This window comes from Panthera leo, chromosome B1 (assembly GCF_018350215.1).
Source record: "Panthera leo isolate Ple1 chromosome B1, P.leo_Ple1_pat1.1, whole genome shotgun sequence".
NCBI lineage: Eukaryota > Metazoa > Chordata > Mammalia > Carnivora > Felidae > Panthera > Panthera leo.
The window spans coordinates 51,406,466-51,425,040 of record NC_056682.1 but is presented as its reverse complement, the minus strand read 5'-3'; the positions used below and the strand labels follow the sequence as shown (position 1 = coordinate 51,425,040).

At 41.6% G+C, this 18,575-nt stretch overlaps 2 protein-coding genes across 8 annotated transcripts in view; both read left to right on the top strand.

Annotated features, from left to right (window-relative positions):
* LOC122217664 (serine protease-like protein 51) overlaps nt 1-14,668 on the top strand; it is a 63,688-nt gene extending 49,020 nt beyond the window's left edge. The window contains exons 7-10 of one of the 4 annotated variants that reach the window (XM_042934979.1): nt 10,098-10,292; nt 10,807-10,908; nt 11,377-11,498; nt 11,605-11,693. In XM_042934979.1, coding sequence (XP_042790913.1) covers nt 10,098-10,139 — 42 coding nt within the window. In that variant the 3' untranslated portion in view covers nt 10,140-10,292; nt 10,807-10,908; nt 11,377-11,498; nt 11,605-11,693. Of the gene's footprint in view, nt 1-10,097; nt 10,293-10,806; nt 10,909-11,376; nt 11,499-11,604; nt 11,694-14,606 lie in introns of those variants that run through there. The other 3 variants (XR_006201611.1, XM_042934980.1, XM_042934981.1) reach the window with 3 other exon arrangements.
* Nucleotides 14,669-14,954: 286 nt separating this feature from the next.
* The window catches only part of LOC122217666 (serine protease 52-like), an 88,428-nt gene continuing 84,807 nt past the window's right edge, over nt 14,955-18,575 (top strand). For 3 of the 4 annotated variants that reach the window (XM_042934987.1, XM_042934986.1, XM_042934988.1), the window contains exon 1: nt 14,955-15,132. In XM_042934987.1, the coding sequence (XP_042790921.1) occupies nt 15,051-15,132 (82 nt within the window). In that variant the 5' untranslated portion in view covers nt 14,955-15,050. The remainder of the gene's footprint in view (nt 15,133-18,575) is intronic. The other variant, XM_042934984.1, reaches the window with a different exon arrangement.

Below are 18,575 nucleotides of genomic sequence, written 5' to 3'. Positions count from 1 at the left end.
GGACAACCTATTGCACTGTACACCTCCTATCACTGCTCCTATCACCAGCAGTTGGTGGGTCCTCCTTAGATTTTGTAGATAGCATATAATATAGTTGAAAATAATGATCCAACCCATTTATCAGTGCCTCAAAAGGTTTTCAGTTGATTGTGGGGCTCAAAGCAAGGGAAGATATTGCATTGAGTTCAAGATGCAGTACAAACTGACCTGTCACTTTGGTCATATGGCCAATAGATCCAATGGCCCTGGATCCAATTTTGAATGGCCCTGAAGGCTCATTTTCTTCCTGTTTTGGGGAGCTCAACAGAGACCTGGGTTAGTAGGTCTGAGTTAGCTCAATGAGGAAGAAGCTAACTCTTTAATGGGCTACTAAACTCCTAAAACTCCTCTTTTCAAACAAGGTCACTTTTCAACCCATGAAGCTTCCAATGTTACATAATCCCAGAGATGTTCCTTGCTTTCCCCCATTCTGTAAAAATGTAGATAATTATGGTCATGGAACTCCTCTCTCCTGGAACACTAACCATACTATTTACTGTGTCCAGCCTAAAGTAATGAGGGTTCAGGGGATTGTATGTATTCTAATACTTCTCCACTATAAGTTCCCTACCCCAGTCTAGTATCTGTGTGTGCTCATGTTACTACGGTAGATATGGACATTGTAGGGAGTCTCTGTCAAGCCAGAACAGGAGAATTGTAGACTGTTATGGATCTGAAGCAATTTGCCTCTTGCAGCAGAGAATTTGTAAAACAATTCCTGCTGTGCTACGGAGTCCTAGTAGAGAGTGAGCACCTAGCCTTGGACACCAAGTAAGTACGAGATAAGAACTTCCTATCGTAACCTACCAATTCACATGGTTTGGCAGACCAGAAACACTCCATCTTCTGATGAAACTTCAGGATTGAGCTCAAACAAGTCTAAGTAACATGAACAGGTTACTTGTGTCTTTATGTCACCTACCTCTGTTGCAACAAAACTGCTCTCTCAACTTATATAATGACTTAATAAGAAGCCCTATCCAGATGATGACAGAGGAAAAACCCTCAGTCCTCATTCCACAGAGGGCCCTGAAGATGGACTTAGGCTGCAATACAGACCTGCTCAGGGCTGGCCTTGACGTGACAAGGAGGGGAAATAACCCTGTGGGCAGAGCTTTGAATAGTACACTTGGTCATCTCCTTTGTATGGAGAAATAGATAGTGTTAAGTAAGGCCTCTTGGGCAGTGGTGAATAGCTTAGCTTGCTGGTCAAGGGCTTGGAAAAGGCAAGATTGAAATACCTAAGGTAAAAAGGTCTAGGTCTAAAAAGGTCTAGGTCTAAAAAGGAGGTGGATGGACCTGAGGAGAAACCTTTGTGCTTCACATAAATGCGCACTAGAGAGTATTCACTGCAGTGGAGATTCTAATCAATACAGGGAATCAATGCCTATGATGGTATCCTGAGTAACCCACAGTATGGAGTATCGTGGCCTAGAACACACACATGCGTGTATGTGTGCACACACACGCGTGCACACACACACACACACACACACACCTGAAGCTAAAGTTTCATGAAATGTTACATATCTTTCCTATATGCTAGTTACCCCCCACTAAGTTGATACCATGACTCAATAATAGGATGTGAAATGTGAATCACCATTTGAAAAACACTGATGGAAATCAATCCTAACCTTCCTTTTACATTTAAGGAAACTGAGCTCCAAAGAAGGCAAGGCTTGTGGTGCCTGGGTGGCTCAGTCAGTTAAGCGTCCAACTGTGGCTCAGGTCATGATCTCACAGCTTGTGAGTTCAAGTCCTGCGTCAGGCTCTGTGCTGACAGCTCAGAGCCTGTGCTGACAGCTCAGAGCCTGGAGCCTGGTTTGGATTCTGAGTCTCATTCTCTCTATTTCTGCCCCTCCCCCACTTGTGCTCTGTCTCTGTCTCAAAAACAAAGGCAAAGTTTTGTTAAACATCATTAGCAAATGCAGGACTAAAATTCATGTTTCCTGACTCTCAGATCAATTTCATTTTTTGGCATCTTTCTCACATTTGTTAAAGGAAATAAAAAAGAAACATTTTTGAGGTGATAAGGGCTACAAGAAAATTTGAAAAAATTTCTTTTTAGCAAACATCTAAAAATGAAGGCTAAAATTCAACAAACATCCTTCAAAGTGCATACCGATCCCATAAGAAAGTAAGGAAAAGTTTAGGAAGTCAAACACAAAACAGAAGGAGTCCAGAGTTGTTATCCAGAATTAAAGGCCAACAAGAGGTCTAGAGAATTACATTATATGAACAGGTTGCATAAATCTAGACTCTTGAATTTTAATGGTCCTGTGGGGGATAAAGACTTGAGCTTTTGGAAGGTAAGTTGTATGAACTGAGAACCATTTGCAAAGAAAGGACACTTACAGGGACACTTAAAGAATGGACACTTATAAGCTCAGGGAAAGTGTAGGCTAGGAAAACAAAAAAACTCCTCTGGCAAAAGATTGTTCTTTGTTTTAGCTTCAGTAACAGATGGGGAAGGGTTATCAGAGAAATGGTAAACATGACCCTATCCTCGTAAGTGTGTTACAGCTCCAAGTTAACTTTGTAAGTAGCCCAGAAAATACCAAAGTGAAAAATTAAAGTGGTCCCAGTTGTGTGTATCCCAGGAAATCTCTCAGAAAGAAGAACGACTCTCCTCTAGAGACTTGTATGTTCAGCATAGGTAAGGCTGCCAGATAAGATGCATGTCACAGGGGCGCCTGGGTGGCGCAGTCGGTTAAGCGTCCGACTTCAGCCAGGTCACGATCTCGCGGTCCGTGAGTTCGAGCCCCGCGTCAGGCTCTGGGCTGATGGCTCGGAGCCTGGAGCCCGTTTCCGATTCTGTGTCTCCCTCTCTCTCTGCCCCTCCCCCATTCATGCTCTGTCTCTCTCTGTCCCAAAAATAAATAAAAAACGTTGAAAAAAAATTAAAAAAAAAAAGATGCATGTCACAAAGTTAAATTTGAATTTCAGATAAACCATGAAAAAATGTTTCAGTATGCAGCATGACATATCTGAGAAATACACACAAAAGTATTAGTTGTTTATCTGAAAATCAAACTTAACTAGGTATCTTGTTTTTTCCCCCTAAACTGGCAGCTCTAATCAGAGTTCCTTACAGATGCCCACAGATTAAGTTTAGCCAGTCATGAGTTCAAAATGCAAAGTTGCTGAACTCATATAGGAAACAAGCCACCATGAGGAAGAGCAGGAAAAACAGAAGATTGTATACCTAAAGCCTTCAGATATTTAAGTTATTAGATAATGAATATAAATAATTACATTACAAAAAGGAAGGAATTGAAAACTTGAGACTACAAACAAAATACTACAAAAAATGGCCAGGCAAAATCAAAAAAGAATCAAATAGAATTTATGGAAATAAGTAGAATCAGTTGGGGCACCTTATTGGTTAAGCATCTGACTTTGGCTCAGGTCATGATCTCATGGTTTGAGAGGTCAAGCCCTACATTGGGCTCTGCACTGGTGGTGCAGAACCTGCTTGGGATTCTCTCTCTCCTCCTTCCCCACTTCCCCACTTGTGCTGTCTCGCTCGTTCTCTTAAAATAAACAGACTTTAAAAAAAGTAAAAAGAAAAAAGAAATAGAATCAGTAAACCAGTAGATGGATCTAAAGAAATTATGTGGAATGCTAAAAAAACAAAACAACACATGAGAAATGTGAGAAAAAAGTTACAAAACAAGGAGGATAAAGTGAAAGGCTCTAACATATGGCTACTGAAGTTTTCAGAAGGAGAGAATAGAAAAGATGGAGAAAGGGAAATAGTTGATGAATCAAATGACCAAGAATTTTCTGTAATTGATGAAAGAAATTAATCCACCAATTCAGGAAAGCTCAAACCTGCAGCAGAATTTATAGACAAACACATTTTAGTGAAATGGCAAAATAACAGAGAGAGAGAAAATCTTAAAATCAGCACAGACAAGAGAAAATGTACTTATAAAAATACAGCAAACCGGTAGACTTCTCAACAGCAACAATGGAAGCCTAAAGATAATGGAATCACCAATGTGCTGAGAGAAAATAACCACCATATTTAAATTGTTGACACCAAAAAGTATTTAAATTGTTGACAACCAAAATCATTAATGTAAAACAGATTTTAAAAATGGTTTATCATTAATAGATCTTCACTAATATTTTTTAATATTTAAAAACATATAATTTAAAACTTAGAAGGTATTTATGTAGGTATATCTACAGCATCACAGTGTGTAATAAAAAATTAGAGAAAAACATAAATGCTCATCATCAGAGGCACAAATAACTAAGTTTTAGTATAGCCATACAACAGAATACCATTTAGGTGATAACATACAGGAACTAGAGTTAAACTGATCAACATAGTTTACAATCACAGGCAAAAGCAAGGTGCAGAAGAATATACTAACTATGATAACCCTTTCTATACATTTTTGAAATATGCAAGACATGACAATTGCTTAGTATATATTCAGATATAGAAAAATTATAAATTCAAGGGAAATATAAATACACAGTTCAGGCCATTTACTATGACTGGAGGAGATGGAGAGACCCACGGAGACCTTCAAGTGGGTTCATAGTGTTTTTGTTCTTAAAGTGTGAAGTATACATGATGTTTATTATATTATTATTTGTCCCATTTTTGTCTTAAATACCTTACCATAATTTATAAAAGTAAATGAAAAGGAGAAAAGAAGGACATTTGAAGTGTTTATAATCTCTTCTCATTTTGAAAGCAAAATGCATATGGAATGGTAAAACTAGTACTTATGAGAGATGGTTAAAGAGAAAAAAAGGATAAGAGAATAAAACAGTGTGGGGTAAAGGTAGCAGATAGAAACTCACTACGAAAGCAGGTTTAGTTATGGGGTTGTTTCTCCAATCATCCCATGATTTTATAAGCAGAAGTCATGGGTCTCTTGCTACTTTTCAGGCCACATCTTTGTGGCTCTGACCTGAGACCAAGAGGCTGGTGCTGCAGCCAGTAATTGGGAAGAAGCAGAAAACAGCTTCCTCTTTCACCTGCCCAGCTGTCTTGTAGCTCTGAGGCTAAAGACAAGGAGGGAATGAAGAGTTAGGCCACTGTAAAAACTAGACTCTACTGGAGTCCAGTTTCAGCTGCCACTGCAACTGCCTTCCTTCTGCATCTCAAGTATTAGCAAGTGTACCTCATTGGACCTTGAATCACATCGAAACTGTCAGTGCAAGGGAGCTGGGAATAGCAATTCATAGGCTTCCAGATCTCATGACACAGAAAAATGGAGATTTAGGTTTTAGGGAACTGAATTTCAAATGCTACTAGACACTATATCTAGTAAACCCACACCACTTTGGTTTCTCAGCATACACATGCAACCTTCTACTATGTTAAAAATTCTAGAAAATAAGAATAAAAACAATAGCAGTCTTTTGCTAAGCATAATACAAATATGCTTCATATAAACAAAAGCAATCTGATCCTTTTCCCCAAAGTGGGAAGCAAAATCTCATAAATCACGTCATCCATCTCTGGGTGATAATCATTTCTCCTTTAGAAATTCCCACTTATGTCTTTGTGTCACTTTGGATCTGCCAAGAAGCAGATGCTAATGCAGAATTATATGTGAAAGGGATTTATTGGGGAAAGTACCTAGGAAGAATAAAAAGCGAGGAAGTGACAGTAGGCAGGATGTCTTCAAACCCCCTTGCAGGTCTGAGAAAGTCTTGATAAAATTGATGGGACATCTTGAGCAAAGATTGCCACATTGAGTAGTAGTAATGGACCTGATCTAGTATCCTCTGCATGTCACTCTCAGCCATTGCCTGGGTGCAGCCCAAAACAAGGGTGTTCTCATCCTGACTGCCATGATGGATTCAAAGGAGTAGCAGCTGAGAGCTGTTATCAACTACACTCCCTGCACCACTTTCTCTCAAAGCAGATCTGAATGGTGCACCTCCTTGGCCATCCCAATCTTGTTTCTAAAGACTAAATAATAAATTTAATGATCACCAACACCTGGAAAAGGAACGAAAAAAGGGAAATAGGCATATACAAATATGAAAATCTAGGCAGCTACTACAGTTCTTGAGTATACAACCTGGGCCATAGCCAGTATGTGTGAATTCCTTCATCCAACTTGAATGAAGCTCAGCTGATAGTGGTTCTTTGCTTGGTGGTGTAACCCAAATTTTCATTTCTGAGCTCTTGGTGGTTTTGCCGGTATTGAGTTGCTATAGTTTTCCATTTCTCCTTTTGGATAATGAAATTCTAAGAGCATCTCTGAAGGATTTCACAGACTCCTCCTTGTCTAAACTCTACTTGCAATAAAGTTCTTCTCTTGATAGTCGGGGTCGATCATTTCAGTCTACACATTAACTCTTTCTTTGTCTCTTGGTTCAATGACATGGAGAGCCCTACACAGCCAGGTAGCAGTCTCAATTCACAGGTCAATAGATCCACTGTGTCCCCTGGAAGCAGAAGCACTCCTCCTTTGAGAACTAAGGTTTCTAAGCCTTCAAAGCTCTACGTTGTGTGAAACAAAGTACATTTTTTGAATGGATCATTAGGTGGCTAGTGATTGGAGTCAGGCCCATTTTTATCCTTTGATTTACACACCCATGTTTTCTAGCCATAGGAGAATTGGTGCAATCTGTTGAAACTAGTTTTTAATATATACTATACCTTGTAAAAGAGCACTCCAACCTCATACGTTGTTAGATCTCAGCAGGCTCACTTATGGAAACTTCAGTAAGCCATTCCGCTGTTTTGGCAGGCATGCTGCTTCTGGGTGGTGGGATTCATGTTAAGATCAGTGAATCTCACAGGCATCGCTTCTGTTGCATTATAACCAGTTGGTCAGAAGTTATGCCAAATGAAAAACCATATGCTGAATAACTAAGCATTTAGTAAGTCATGTGTGATGGGGTGGCAGAAATATGTGGTCAAGGTGGGTACATCCAAATACAAAAATAAATTTCTATTACTATGATAAAAAATCGCTGCCTATTCCACAGAAGAAGGGGCCAAGTGTAGTCAATCTTCCCCAGTGGTTCATGTGTCACAGCATCTTCAGCCTGCAGATGATGGTCACAACAAGGTATTATGAAGATGCTGATGCTTCTCATGGGAATTATTTTTCAATGCCTAATTAAACACAGAATCCTCAGGACTCATATAAGGGATAGAGTTAGAGGATGGCTAATCAGGTCACACTTAATAAATCCATTCTGATATTCTTATCCAAGGCTTTCAATATTTTTTCTTTTATATTCTGCAAAGGATTTTCCACTTCATACAGGCCATTATTTGTCCAAGGTTTTAGTTTTCCAACCAAACAGCCAGAACCATTCCAGCTGCTTCAGCTAACTCATTTGAATATAGAATTTCTCTCAAGTTCATCTAGACTGGTAAATTTGATCCAATAACATTTTACTTTATCCCTCTCCTAACCTCTTTAGAATCCATTCTCACATATAATCCTCAGGTTTCTACAGATATACATTAGCAGAATGTTGCAGGTTTTTTTTTTTTAATATTTTGAGAGAGAGAGACAGAATGTGAGCAGGGGATTGGCAGAGAGAGAGGGAGACAGAAACAGGCTCCAGGTTCTGAACTGTTAGCCCAGAACCCGACATGAGGCTTGAACTCGCGAACCATGAGACCATGTCCTGAACTGAAGTCAGAGGCTTAACCGACTGAGCCACCCAGGAGCCCATAGTTCTTTTAGTGCATACTATGTTCTGGGTTAGATTTGAACTTATCCCCTATAAAGTCTACTGGGATGATTCTACTTTTGGTTATGACCAAAAGGGGTAGGAGTGGGTTGTAGAGAATCAGCATTACATGGACAAAGAATTATTTCAGCTAAGTCATTACCAGCTTCAAAAGGCCTTCCCAGAAGGGCGTGGAGGTGCTGCCTCTGATAGAAAGGCATGCTCAGTGGGATTTGGGGTTTTAAAGTACACTGATTTATCTTTATGCATCCAAATATCCCATGGCAAATTTTGTGGTCATCTTCTTTACCAATTAATCACTTTTCACATGAGCATCTAAAAAAGTTGTGAATTCAAGTTGTATTGTAATTCTGCCACCTACAGGACTTACTCTGTATCATATTTTTGATACAATAGATAAGAGATTCTTTTAGGGCAATTTTTTTTTTTTTTCTGTAAGCCATCCATTGGATTCCATTACACTAACCCTTGCACTTCTCTCTTCCACCAGAGCATTCTATCACAAAATTCACTTGGTCTCTTTGAATAGGTAACTGATTCCAGGAATGACAAGTAATGACTTGAGAAACTGTTCTGACCTTGCATACCATGGACTTCCTGAATCCCACTTTCTGCTAGTGACGAGGTCATTATTGCATTCAAATCAAACCAGGCCTTGACAATGCATCTTGGATTTCCATCTTTGTAGCTGAACTTCCTGGAACCACTTCGAGTACCAAATGCTGCATCTGTCAAGATTCTATGAGGAAAACAGAAAACACTATCTCAAGCAGAAAGGGATTTAGGACATAGACATAGATGTTTAGAGAACAATTAAAAGGGCTTGAGTGCAAACATCAGGAAAAACAGTTGCTTGCTTTCCAGAGCTTAGCAGACTTCAAAAATCATGGGAAATTGCTGTTCCCCCAAATCAATGATTTTACTATTCTCTTCAGCATTAGAGTGACAATTTTCATGAGGATACCCAAAGATGATGGCAAAAACCTCACAACTATCATCTGCTAAAATCTGCATGCCTGTACGCAGCTGCTATGAGAAAATTATGGTTTCTCCCTGTTTTCTGCCTCCTGAAATTTGGCTAAGGATCCAAATTTGAAAGCTGCTGGAGTTCTCAGACGTGTTACCCCAAGGTTTCAGCCTCTATAATTTTTGGGAGAGTTTAGAAAGGCAGAGATGATGCTAAATATCAATATGCAATATCTGGCATATCCTCTACTGAATGTGGAAAGCAAGAAGAGTAATTCCCTTAGACAATTGCTATGAGTGTTAAATGAGATAATATAACACTGGCAAAGTCCTGAGCACAGTATATTATACATGAAAAAGCTTAATGAGCAGCTTGATATCTTTATGAGCCCTAAAATAAGAATGCCCTTATAGCTTTCGATTCTGCTTTCTGGGATAAAGCACTAGATGACTCTGTATAGTTATTTTCCATTTGTACCCCATTTCCCTACTGCAGATCTAATGACTGTCCTTCCCTGTGTCCTGGTAGGCTGATTTCTAGGCACTGAGTCACTTGGGATAGTAAAAGTCACTTGGCTTGCCCTTAGCAATGGGAGATACTGGCAGGAAGTGAGAGGGTTAGGGGTATTTCCTCCCTCTCCCTTCCCATTGAGACATTGTGTTGCCAGTGGCAGAGACCCTCCTTGACTCAGTTCCTGCTCTGTGCCCCTCCTCCACACCTGCTATTCTCACTGGATTCCAGTAAGTATACCTTCTCTCCTTGCCCCTGTGACTCACTGCTGTTACCTGTCTCTTGAACGCTTTCTACATGTGGGTCCTTTAAGATGCCCATAACTCTTTCTTAGTTCCTTCACTAAGTACCTTCATTTGAACCTTCTGAGTGGAGTTCTGTTTCCTTCTGGGACTCTTCCTAACTGATATGCTCAGGGTTATCTCCCTTAATAGCTGGCCTGTGGTTTTAGAGCCAAAAGAGGGCTGGAAGGAAATTCAGAAAGTTATTACAATGCTCAGTGGAAAGTCTGGCAGTGGAATGATGCAGAACACAAAGACTTCACCCACCCTTTTTGACAGATGTAAGGACTTCACCTCCAAAATACCAATGAGCTATCAGCAAACAGGCAGTTTTCCTCGTGGAAAAACAAGTCTGAGGACCCACCGTGCACCCTTGTCCAAAATGGGAGTCAGTGTAACAGGGTCGAGTCTCTTTAACCTTGTGCCCAGATGCTCCAAGAAGTCTGTAACAAGAAAGAATCAGGGCACAGCTGAAATCCAAAAGGGAAAGGAAACAGGCTAAGATCCATGGGGAACAATGTCTATTTCTTAATCTGTCTCCTGCCCCAAATAGCTCTGCTCTCCTCCCCCACTTGTGTTTATGTGTCTGTTTCTTCCCCTGGCAGCAGATGCCACCAGGCCTTAAAGTAGGTCACAGAGGACGGTGACAAGCCGACACAGGCCCTCAGGCCATGTCCTCCCCTGACCTCACTCCCAGGTTCCTGGGTCTGGAGACCCACATAAGCCTGTGCTCTCCAAGGCATCCTGACAGAGTCCATGCTCCCTAGAACCACAGCGAGTCAGTGTTCCTCCTTCCAGTTGTGAGTGGGCAGTGGGCCTGTTCAGAACTGGCAGCAGAGGGGACAGCACTGAGTTGGGCTGTAGCCCTCCCCGCCTCATCCTGCCCCTGCCCTTTCATCCCCTCCAACCGCAGCCCTGCTTTACCGCCCTCAGGGATGCCCATTCTTCCCAGGGCAGCCAGAGAGCCCCATGTCCCTGCTGTTTACCCTGAGAAGCACTGGGGTCCCTTTCACATAGACCCACAGGTTCCAAACCAGGGCTCCTAGCATGTACCAGGGGCAGCAGTGGTGGGATGGGTAGAGTGCACAAATTAGAGTCAGGAAACCAGATTTCAAACCCCAGTCACCTGAGGCACAGGCCAGTGAGAGCGTGCCCAGAATAACCCAGCTGGGAAGCCACAGGTCCCAGGCCTGCAAGGACCCACTGCACACCCCAAGCCACATGTGCCTGCCTCCCTCACAGCCCAGCCTCCCATCCCTCCTTGGGACCCTCTCTGCCCGGCATCCGGTCCTCATGTTGTCTTTCTCTCTACAGGTTCTTTCAGAGCATGGCTATGGCTGATCACTACTGACATCCAGGAGGTACAAACTACTGGGAGGATTACCACCAGCAGTACCTGAGCAAGAACACCAATGGGTACTGTGGCCTTGGGGGCAATGGAGTCCTGTCTGCTCTGTGTTATGGGCTCAGAATTTATATGCTGGAACCCTGGCTTCCAGTGTGGCTGTTATTTGATGATGGGTCCCACTAAGTAAGGCTAGTAATTACAAGTAATAGTAAAGAACTGATTAAGGTTAAATGAGGTAATAAGAGTGGAGCCTTGATGTGGTATGATTAGTGTTTTTTAAAATGTTTGCTTTTGAGAGAGAGTATGAGAGAGGAGGAGAGCAGAGGATATGAAGCAGGCTCTGCACTGACAGCAGTGAGCCTGATGCAGGGCTCGAGCTCATGAACCATGAGATCATGACAGCCAAAGTCAATGCTCAACCAACTGAGCACCCCAGGTGCCCCAGTATTAGTGTTTTTATGAGAAGAGACACTGGAATATGTGCTCCTGCTCTCTCCCTTTTCTCTCTCTGAATCTCTCCCTCTCTCCATAAACAGTCACTGAGGAATGCCAGCTGAGGACACTGTGAGAAGTTGGCCATGTGCAAGCCAGGAAGAGGGCCCTCACCAGGAACAGAATAATCTGGCACCTTGATCTCAGACTTCTAGCCTCTAAAACTGTGAGAAAATAGATTTCTGTTGCATAAGCCACCCAGTCTGTGGCATTTTGTTATGGCGGCCTGAACAGACTAATACAGTATTAACAAAAATCATTTCCCCCCACAGGGCTGGCCCTTGAGATCACAGCAGAAACGCTTTCAACAAACTGGGCGTCTTTTGTGGTTCACATCAGTGGCTTTTCGAAGTGTACAAAGTATAAAGTCATTTTTAAAAGTCTGATTTAAAAGTATAATTTATATTTATTTAGTAATTTCACTTTTTTAAGGTGTATGGTATTAAGAATCCTGACAAATACAGGGGCACCTAGGTGGCTCAGTAGGCTGAGTGTGCGACTCTTGATTTTAGCTCAGGTCAAGATCTCGTGGTTCATGAGTTCGAGCCCAACATCGGGCTCTGCACTGACAGCACAGAACCTGCTTGAGATTCTCTCCCTCTCTGCCCTTCCCAGACTCTCTCTCTCTCTTTCTCTCACAAAATAAAGGAATAAAACTTAAAAAAAAAATGAAGAATCCTGGGTGCCTGGGTGGCTCAGTCAGTTAAACATCAGACTTCGGCTCAGGTCATGATCTGACATGCTGACAGCTCAGAGCTTGGAGCCTGCTTCAGATTCAGTGTCTCCCTCTCTCTCTGTCCCTACCCTACTTTCACCCTGTCTCTCTCTCAAAATAAATAAACACTAAAAAAATTTTTAAATTAAGAATCCTGACAAATACAAATGTCTGTGTAATCATTACCACAATGCAGACATAGAAACTTCCTACCCGCCCCCCAAATGTTCCCCGTGCTCCTGGGAACCCATCCTCTTCCCCAAACCTCAGCTCCTGGCAACAACTGATGTATTCTTTGTGCCTGTTGTTTGTCTTTTTAGAATGCCATCTAAATGGCATCATACCAAATGCAGTTGCTTTTCCACTTAGCATAATGTATTTGAGATTCGTGTTGCTGCATGTATCTATATTTGTTCCGCCATGGTTGATGAGTAGTGCTTTTGTCTGGATGTACCACTGTTTATCCATTCACCCAATGATGGACATGTAGGTTGTTACCAGTTTTTAGCAATTATGAATAAAGTCACTATAAACATTGTGAGATTTTAGTGTGGACGCATGTCTTCATACAAAGGTGTTTTGATAAAAGTGTGAATTCATTCATTGATGTGCTGGGAGATTTGGGGATTCTTTAGGGTCCGAATGAAGATAATGCATATGCTGTGTTTCCCATTCTGGACTCTGGGGCCAGCCATGGAAGCATTGTGGTTAAGCTAGGCAGGATTGTGAGTGACACTGGAAATTCTTTATCTCTGCTCTCTTCCACCTCATATGAACACATGCTTTCCAGTGCCCCCAAATTATGCATTTACAGCCTTAGTGAAACTCAACTTCACGCTGTTTTCCAAAGCACAGCAATGAGGAAGCTTCCCCATTTCAGCCCCCTTCCTGGCATAGAAAAATATGAGCTAAGTGGGTGAATTCTGATGCTTTGCTTACAGCTATGAGAAGTATCGGAAATGCTTGTTGTGTGAAAAGTTTATACACAATAACATGAACTAACTTCTTAATATTTCATCTGCCTTTTGCTTATTCTGACAGGATATTTCCAAGAGTTTTAAAGATAAATTTTAAAGCCTCAAAACAGCTAGGAAAAGAATGTCCCCATAGTCACTTCCCCTGAAATGAAAATCCATTATGTATAGAATTTTGGAAAATGTTTATCTCTATCGCTGCCTTGCAGGTCTTTAGGAATAATGCTGTCCCCCACATACCTGTCACATCCGTGGTGATCACTCATGAGAATTCAGTGGCTGTTGATTCAGATTTGAGCTTTGTTCAATAAATTAACCTCTGTCTCCTGCTTAAACTTGTACATTATTCCAACTCAATATTTTAGTTTGGACCTTTTGAAATTGCCAATATTTTGGAGCTAGAAAAACAGCAATTATATATGTTTTGACTTAAAAGTTCCTATAGGTCCCACACACCTTCATATGTTTGCAAATGTTTTCTGCCCATGTAGAATGCCATCATTACTTTCCTAGGACTGCCATAAAAAAGTACCACAAACTGGGTGGTTTAGAACAACAGAAATTGTTCTGGAGCTCTAGAGGCCAGAAGTCCAAAATCAAGGTATCAGGAGGCCATACTCCCTTGGAGGCAGTAGTTCCTTGAATTGTGGCAGTCTAAATCCAATCTTCATGTGGCATTCTCCCTCCCTCCCTCCCTTCCTCTCTCTCTCTCTCTCTCTCTGTATCCAAATTTTCCCTTTTCATAAGGACACCAGTCATATTGCATTAGGGGCCAACCCTGCTCCAGGAAGACATCATCTTAACTAAGTGTATCTGCAATGACCCTATTTCCAAATAAAGGCACAATCTGAGGTACTAAGGTTTAGGACTTTAAAAGAAGAATTTTTGAAGGACACATTCTATCCATAACAAATGCCTCTCTGCCCTTCTCTAAAACCGTTTCTCTTTGTAGATTGACTTGGCCCAGACAGAGCCTATTTCGTCTAGAGAATCTTCCCTAATAACCTCTTTCTCCCGCCCACCACATACACATGCTCCTCCCAGACTGGGTTGGGTGCCCCTCCATAGCTCACGGTGATACACTTACTCCACTGTGTTGTTGTCTTTGGTCACAGGTCTCTCCCAGTTGGGCATGTGTTTCTACGAGACAGAACAAATAATGTTCATTTTTGCATCATCCTCTAAGCCTGGCATGTGGAACGTGTCCCATAAAGTGCTAGCTAACCTACTGAACAAATGAATAGACTGCATCAACAAAAACCACCCTGCAGCTGATCTATGCATGGATCTGTACTTTATGCATGTCTTGCTTATAGACACTGCTGGTTAATGTTCCTCCCTTTGCTGGAAGCCAGTAGAGATGCAATTAGTAGAGATGACATTAGTAGAGATGAAATTAGTAGAGAATTAAAACCATGGGCTTGGTGTTTGCCAAGCCCAGTGCCAGGATACACACATTATCTCATTAATCCTCCCAACAATATAACAATGCATTATTATCTCCATTTTTCAGAGGAGTAATCTGAGGCTCAAAGTTCAGTAGCTCCCCTAAGGTCCCACTGGTAATGTGAGCTCTCTTCTTTAGGAGTCCTTTAGTTATCGTTGCTCTGCTGTATCATCTGGGCTGTTTGGACCAGAAGCCTTGAATCCTTTCTCCTGGGGAGTGCCTTTAGCTCTCCTGTCCCGATGCATTAGTGGATCTGAGAGAATCTGAGATGCCTCAACTTGCAGGAGCCCAACTGGTGTGAAGTTCTCCCACTATCCTGCCTCTGGCCCCCAGTTCCACACTGACCTCCACATCCCAGAGAAGTGGCTCATAGAAATCATCAGGTCCTGGATGCATGATGCCACTTGGTTGCCTTGTCTGGACCATGACTGTTCTACCCAGTGCTCAATTGTGACCTCAATGGTCAGGTTGGGCTGTCAGATAGCAGGCACAGAGAGCAAAGCCCAGACTCAATCCCTCTGAACTGAATTGGCACAGTATCACTTGAAGGCTTTCCATTGGCTTGAGTAAAGACCAGTGCTGATGACAGGATGGAGGGATGGAAGAGCAGTACTTCTGCTGCTGGTCAACCTGCTGCTTCCCTGGGCACACAGCTCCCCAGCATGTAGGTTTCTCATGGTGTTCTTGTGTCTGTGCCTCACCAGGACCCTTACACTTTGGTGGGGGTGGGGGCAAGAGAATCACCTGGGCAACTTGTTCGAAAGGTCAAGTTCTAGGATGCTGGTTCCACAATTCCGGGTGGGATCCAAGGAACTGCACTTTTAATAAGCCCCTTAGGTGCAGGGGGCACCTGGACCAGACTTTCAGATCATTGCTCCCAGAATACCTTCAACTTTAAAGTTACATGTGGAGGAGCCTGGTGAGTGTGTGTGTGTGTGCGCGCACGCTTGTGCATATTTTATGTCTACATTAGGTCCCAGAGTTTTCCATAGTGAATGGTTAATGTAAGAAAACCCTTTGAGAGGGGTAACCAGCCATCAAGCTGGAGATACCAGCTAGCCAAATCCTGCACCTTTAAGACCACAAGTCAGGTTGCTTTCTCTTTGAAAGCATTCTAAAGCATCATGTGGAGCCTAACTTGCCTAATGCAAAACAGTACCATGATATAACTATAGCAAAGGCAGTGTATTAATAGCTACTATGGATTCATCTCTCTGGGTCCTGAGAATTTCTGGAGACTTGTGTTCTGTTCAGTCAGTTGTTGGCTGACAAATATTAAACCTCTACCATGTGCCAGGAGTTGTTTTAGGAGTTCAGTTTAATTTTTTTAATGTTTATTTATTTTTGACAGAGAGAGAGAGAGAACATGAGTGGGGAAGGGGAGGAGAGAGGGAGACACAGAATCTGAAACAGGCTCCAGGCTCCGAGCTGTCAGCACAGAGCCTGACATGGGGCTTGAACTCACAGACAGTGAGATCATGACCTGAGCCGAAGTTGGACACTTAACTGCCTGAGCCACCCAGGTGCCCCCAGGAGCTCAGTTTATAACAGAGAATGACATACTTGTTTCCTTCCTTCCTGCAGTTTTACTATGTAGTGTGGAGAAGGACATATTAAACATATAAAATGAGTAAATAAGTAAGTTAATTTTAGTTCCTGCTAAATGGTATGAAGCATGAAAATAGGCTTATATGATGGAAGGCCTCTGGTGGTTGTTGAGATTGTTCTAGTGGTCACAGAAAGCCTTCCTGAGATGATAAGATTTGGGTCAAGACCCATCTGATGAGAAGGAGACATATTTCCAAGCAGATGTAACAGCAAGTGCAAAGGCCCTGTGCAGTGAATGAACTCAGTATGTTTTGAAGGCACACAGACCCGTGTAACTGGGGCAAAGTGAATGGGAAGGGGGCACTGAAGAGAAATGGGTTCAGAGGGGTTGGTGGGGCCCAGATCATGCTAAGCCTCATAAAGGCAGAATAAGGACTTTGGATTTTATTCTGGTTACAATGGGAAGTCATCAGAGAGTCTATACAGGAAAGTTAGAAATGAGAGGTACTTAAGGAAGAGACACTGTCTGCTGCAGAGGATAGAGTGTGCAGGGGCAGGCCTTGGGTTAGTGAGCATGAGGGGATGATGGCCTGGATTGGTTTATAGTGGCAGGCATGAAGGGAAATGATTGGTTTCTGGATATCTTTTGGTAGTCCTGAATGGACTGGCTGATGCATTGGATGTCAGAAGACAAAGAAGAGGTCAAGGATAGCTGCTAGATGATATTCTCATCTAAGAAAATGGATGCATATAGGTACTTTTTACTGAACTGTGGATGGCTTATGGGAAAGCAGATTTGGACAGGGGTGAGGTAAGTCAGTATTTCAGTTTGGGCCACATCAAGTTTAAGATGTCTCTTAGATATTCTTATGAGACATTGAGTAGGACAGTTGGTTAAAAGAGTTGAGGGCTCAGTGGAGAGGTCTGAGGGGTCAAATGTGAGATATTCTGGATAAAGATGATATTTGAAGTTATGGCTGGGAGAAGATACTCTAGCTAAAGTGCAAAAAAAGATAAGTGGTTTGAAGATTAAGCCTTGGGTTTTGGAAGGACAGGAGGATTCAGCAAAAGAGGTGACCCCAGATTTGATTAAGCATCGTGGGCAAAATGCAGAACTCTTTCTCCTTGACCCAGAGTGGAATGATGCCAAATGCCATCCCTCTAAATCAATGTTACATGAAATGTTACATTAACACAGCAGCAGGCTATGTTAATACTTACCTTTGTATTAAAGATGAGAATATTGAAGCTTAGAGATGTTAAATCAGTAGCTGTAAGTCACACAGCCAGCAAACAATGAAGCCAACTCAGAACTTCTGACTCCAAAACCCTACCTCCATCCCTCTGCACCAGGTGCTCTGCCAGCTTGGACAGAGCCAGGAATTTTTCATGCTAAGAACACAGTGCTTTATGCTGATGAGTTCTGTCTCTCCAGTAATTCTCTTTCTCTCATAGTCAACAACATATCAATGGAATCTTTAGGGAGAAAGACTATTTTTGAGATACCCTGATAGTACAGGCAGAGAGAAAACACTGGAGTAAAAAGCTAAAATGAAACTTTCTTATCTTAGTCTGTTTGGTCACATCTCTGGGTCTGGATCAACCAGTCATGTGGGAAAAATCTAGGATCTAAAGTGATTTCATTCAGGTGGGACTTGCAAGGATATATTTCTGAACATCCCCACCAAGAATTTTGCTCTGTGGTGCTGACAGACCCCAAAATTCATTTAGTTCTTTATCAACAAAAAATATCAATTACTTGGGATCCCAGGGACTTTCCTAAAATTCACAACCACAGGTCTCCTATTTTCCAAGTCAGTCTGAATTCTAGGTAATTTTCAACAAAGTTGAGCCATTAGCATATGAAAATATGGGAAAATTTCTGCATTTGCCTGAGACTTATCATGTAATTACACTGATATTTCAGTTTGCATGACCAATGTCAGCCTGACATCAATATCAATAAAGCATTTAAAATGTAACCAAAATAATATATTAAGGAAAAATTAAGAATAAGATGGCTAAAATGTATGGTTTAGAAGAATTTAAGTAAAGATGACATTTTTACCTAATGTAATTCAAGTAAAAGTATTTCCCTGTCACCATTTTGAACTATAAAAGTACAGTGTTTTAGAACTGGAAAGAATCCTAGAGATAATTTTATTGAATCTTCTCATTTTATTTTTTTAAGTTTTTATTTAAATTCCAGTTACTTAACATACAATGTAATATTAGTTTCAGGTGTACAAAAAATATAGTAATTCAACATTTCCATACAACACTCAGTGCTCATCACAACAAGTACAGTCTACAGGTAGCCTGTTTCACTATAGAGAAATTCCACAAAGTTCATTTTTATATTAAAGAATTTACAAATATCCAATACAAAGAATATGCAATTGGGCTCCCAGGGGCTCTCCTGAATTTCACATCCACAGGTCTCAGATGGTCCTTGTCAGCCTCAAATCTGCATAATTACCAACAAAGTAGAATATAACAATATGGAGGAATTTTTCTACTTCTGTAAGATTTTTTAAACCACCCTGTTGTTTCCACCCA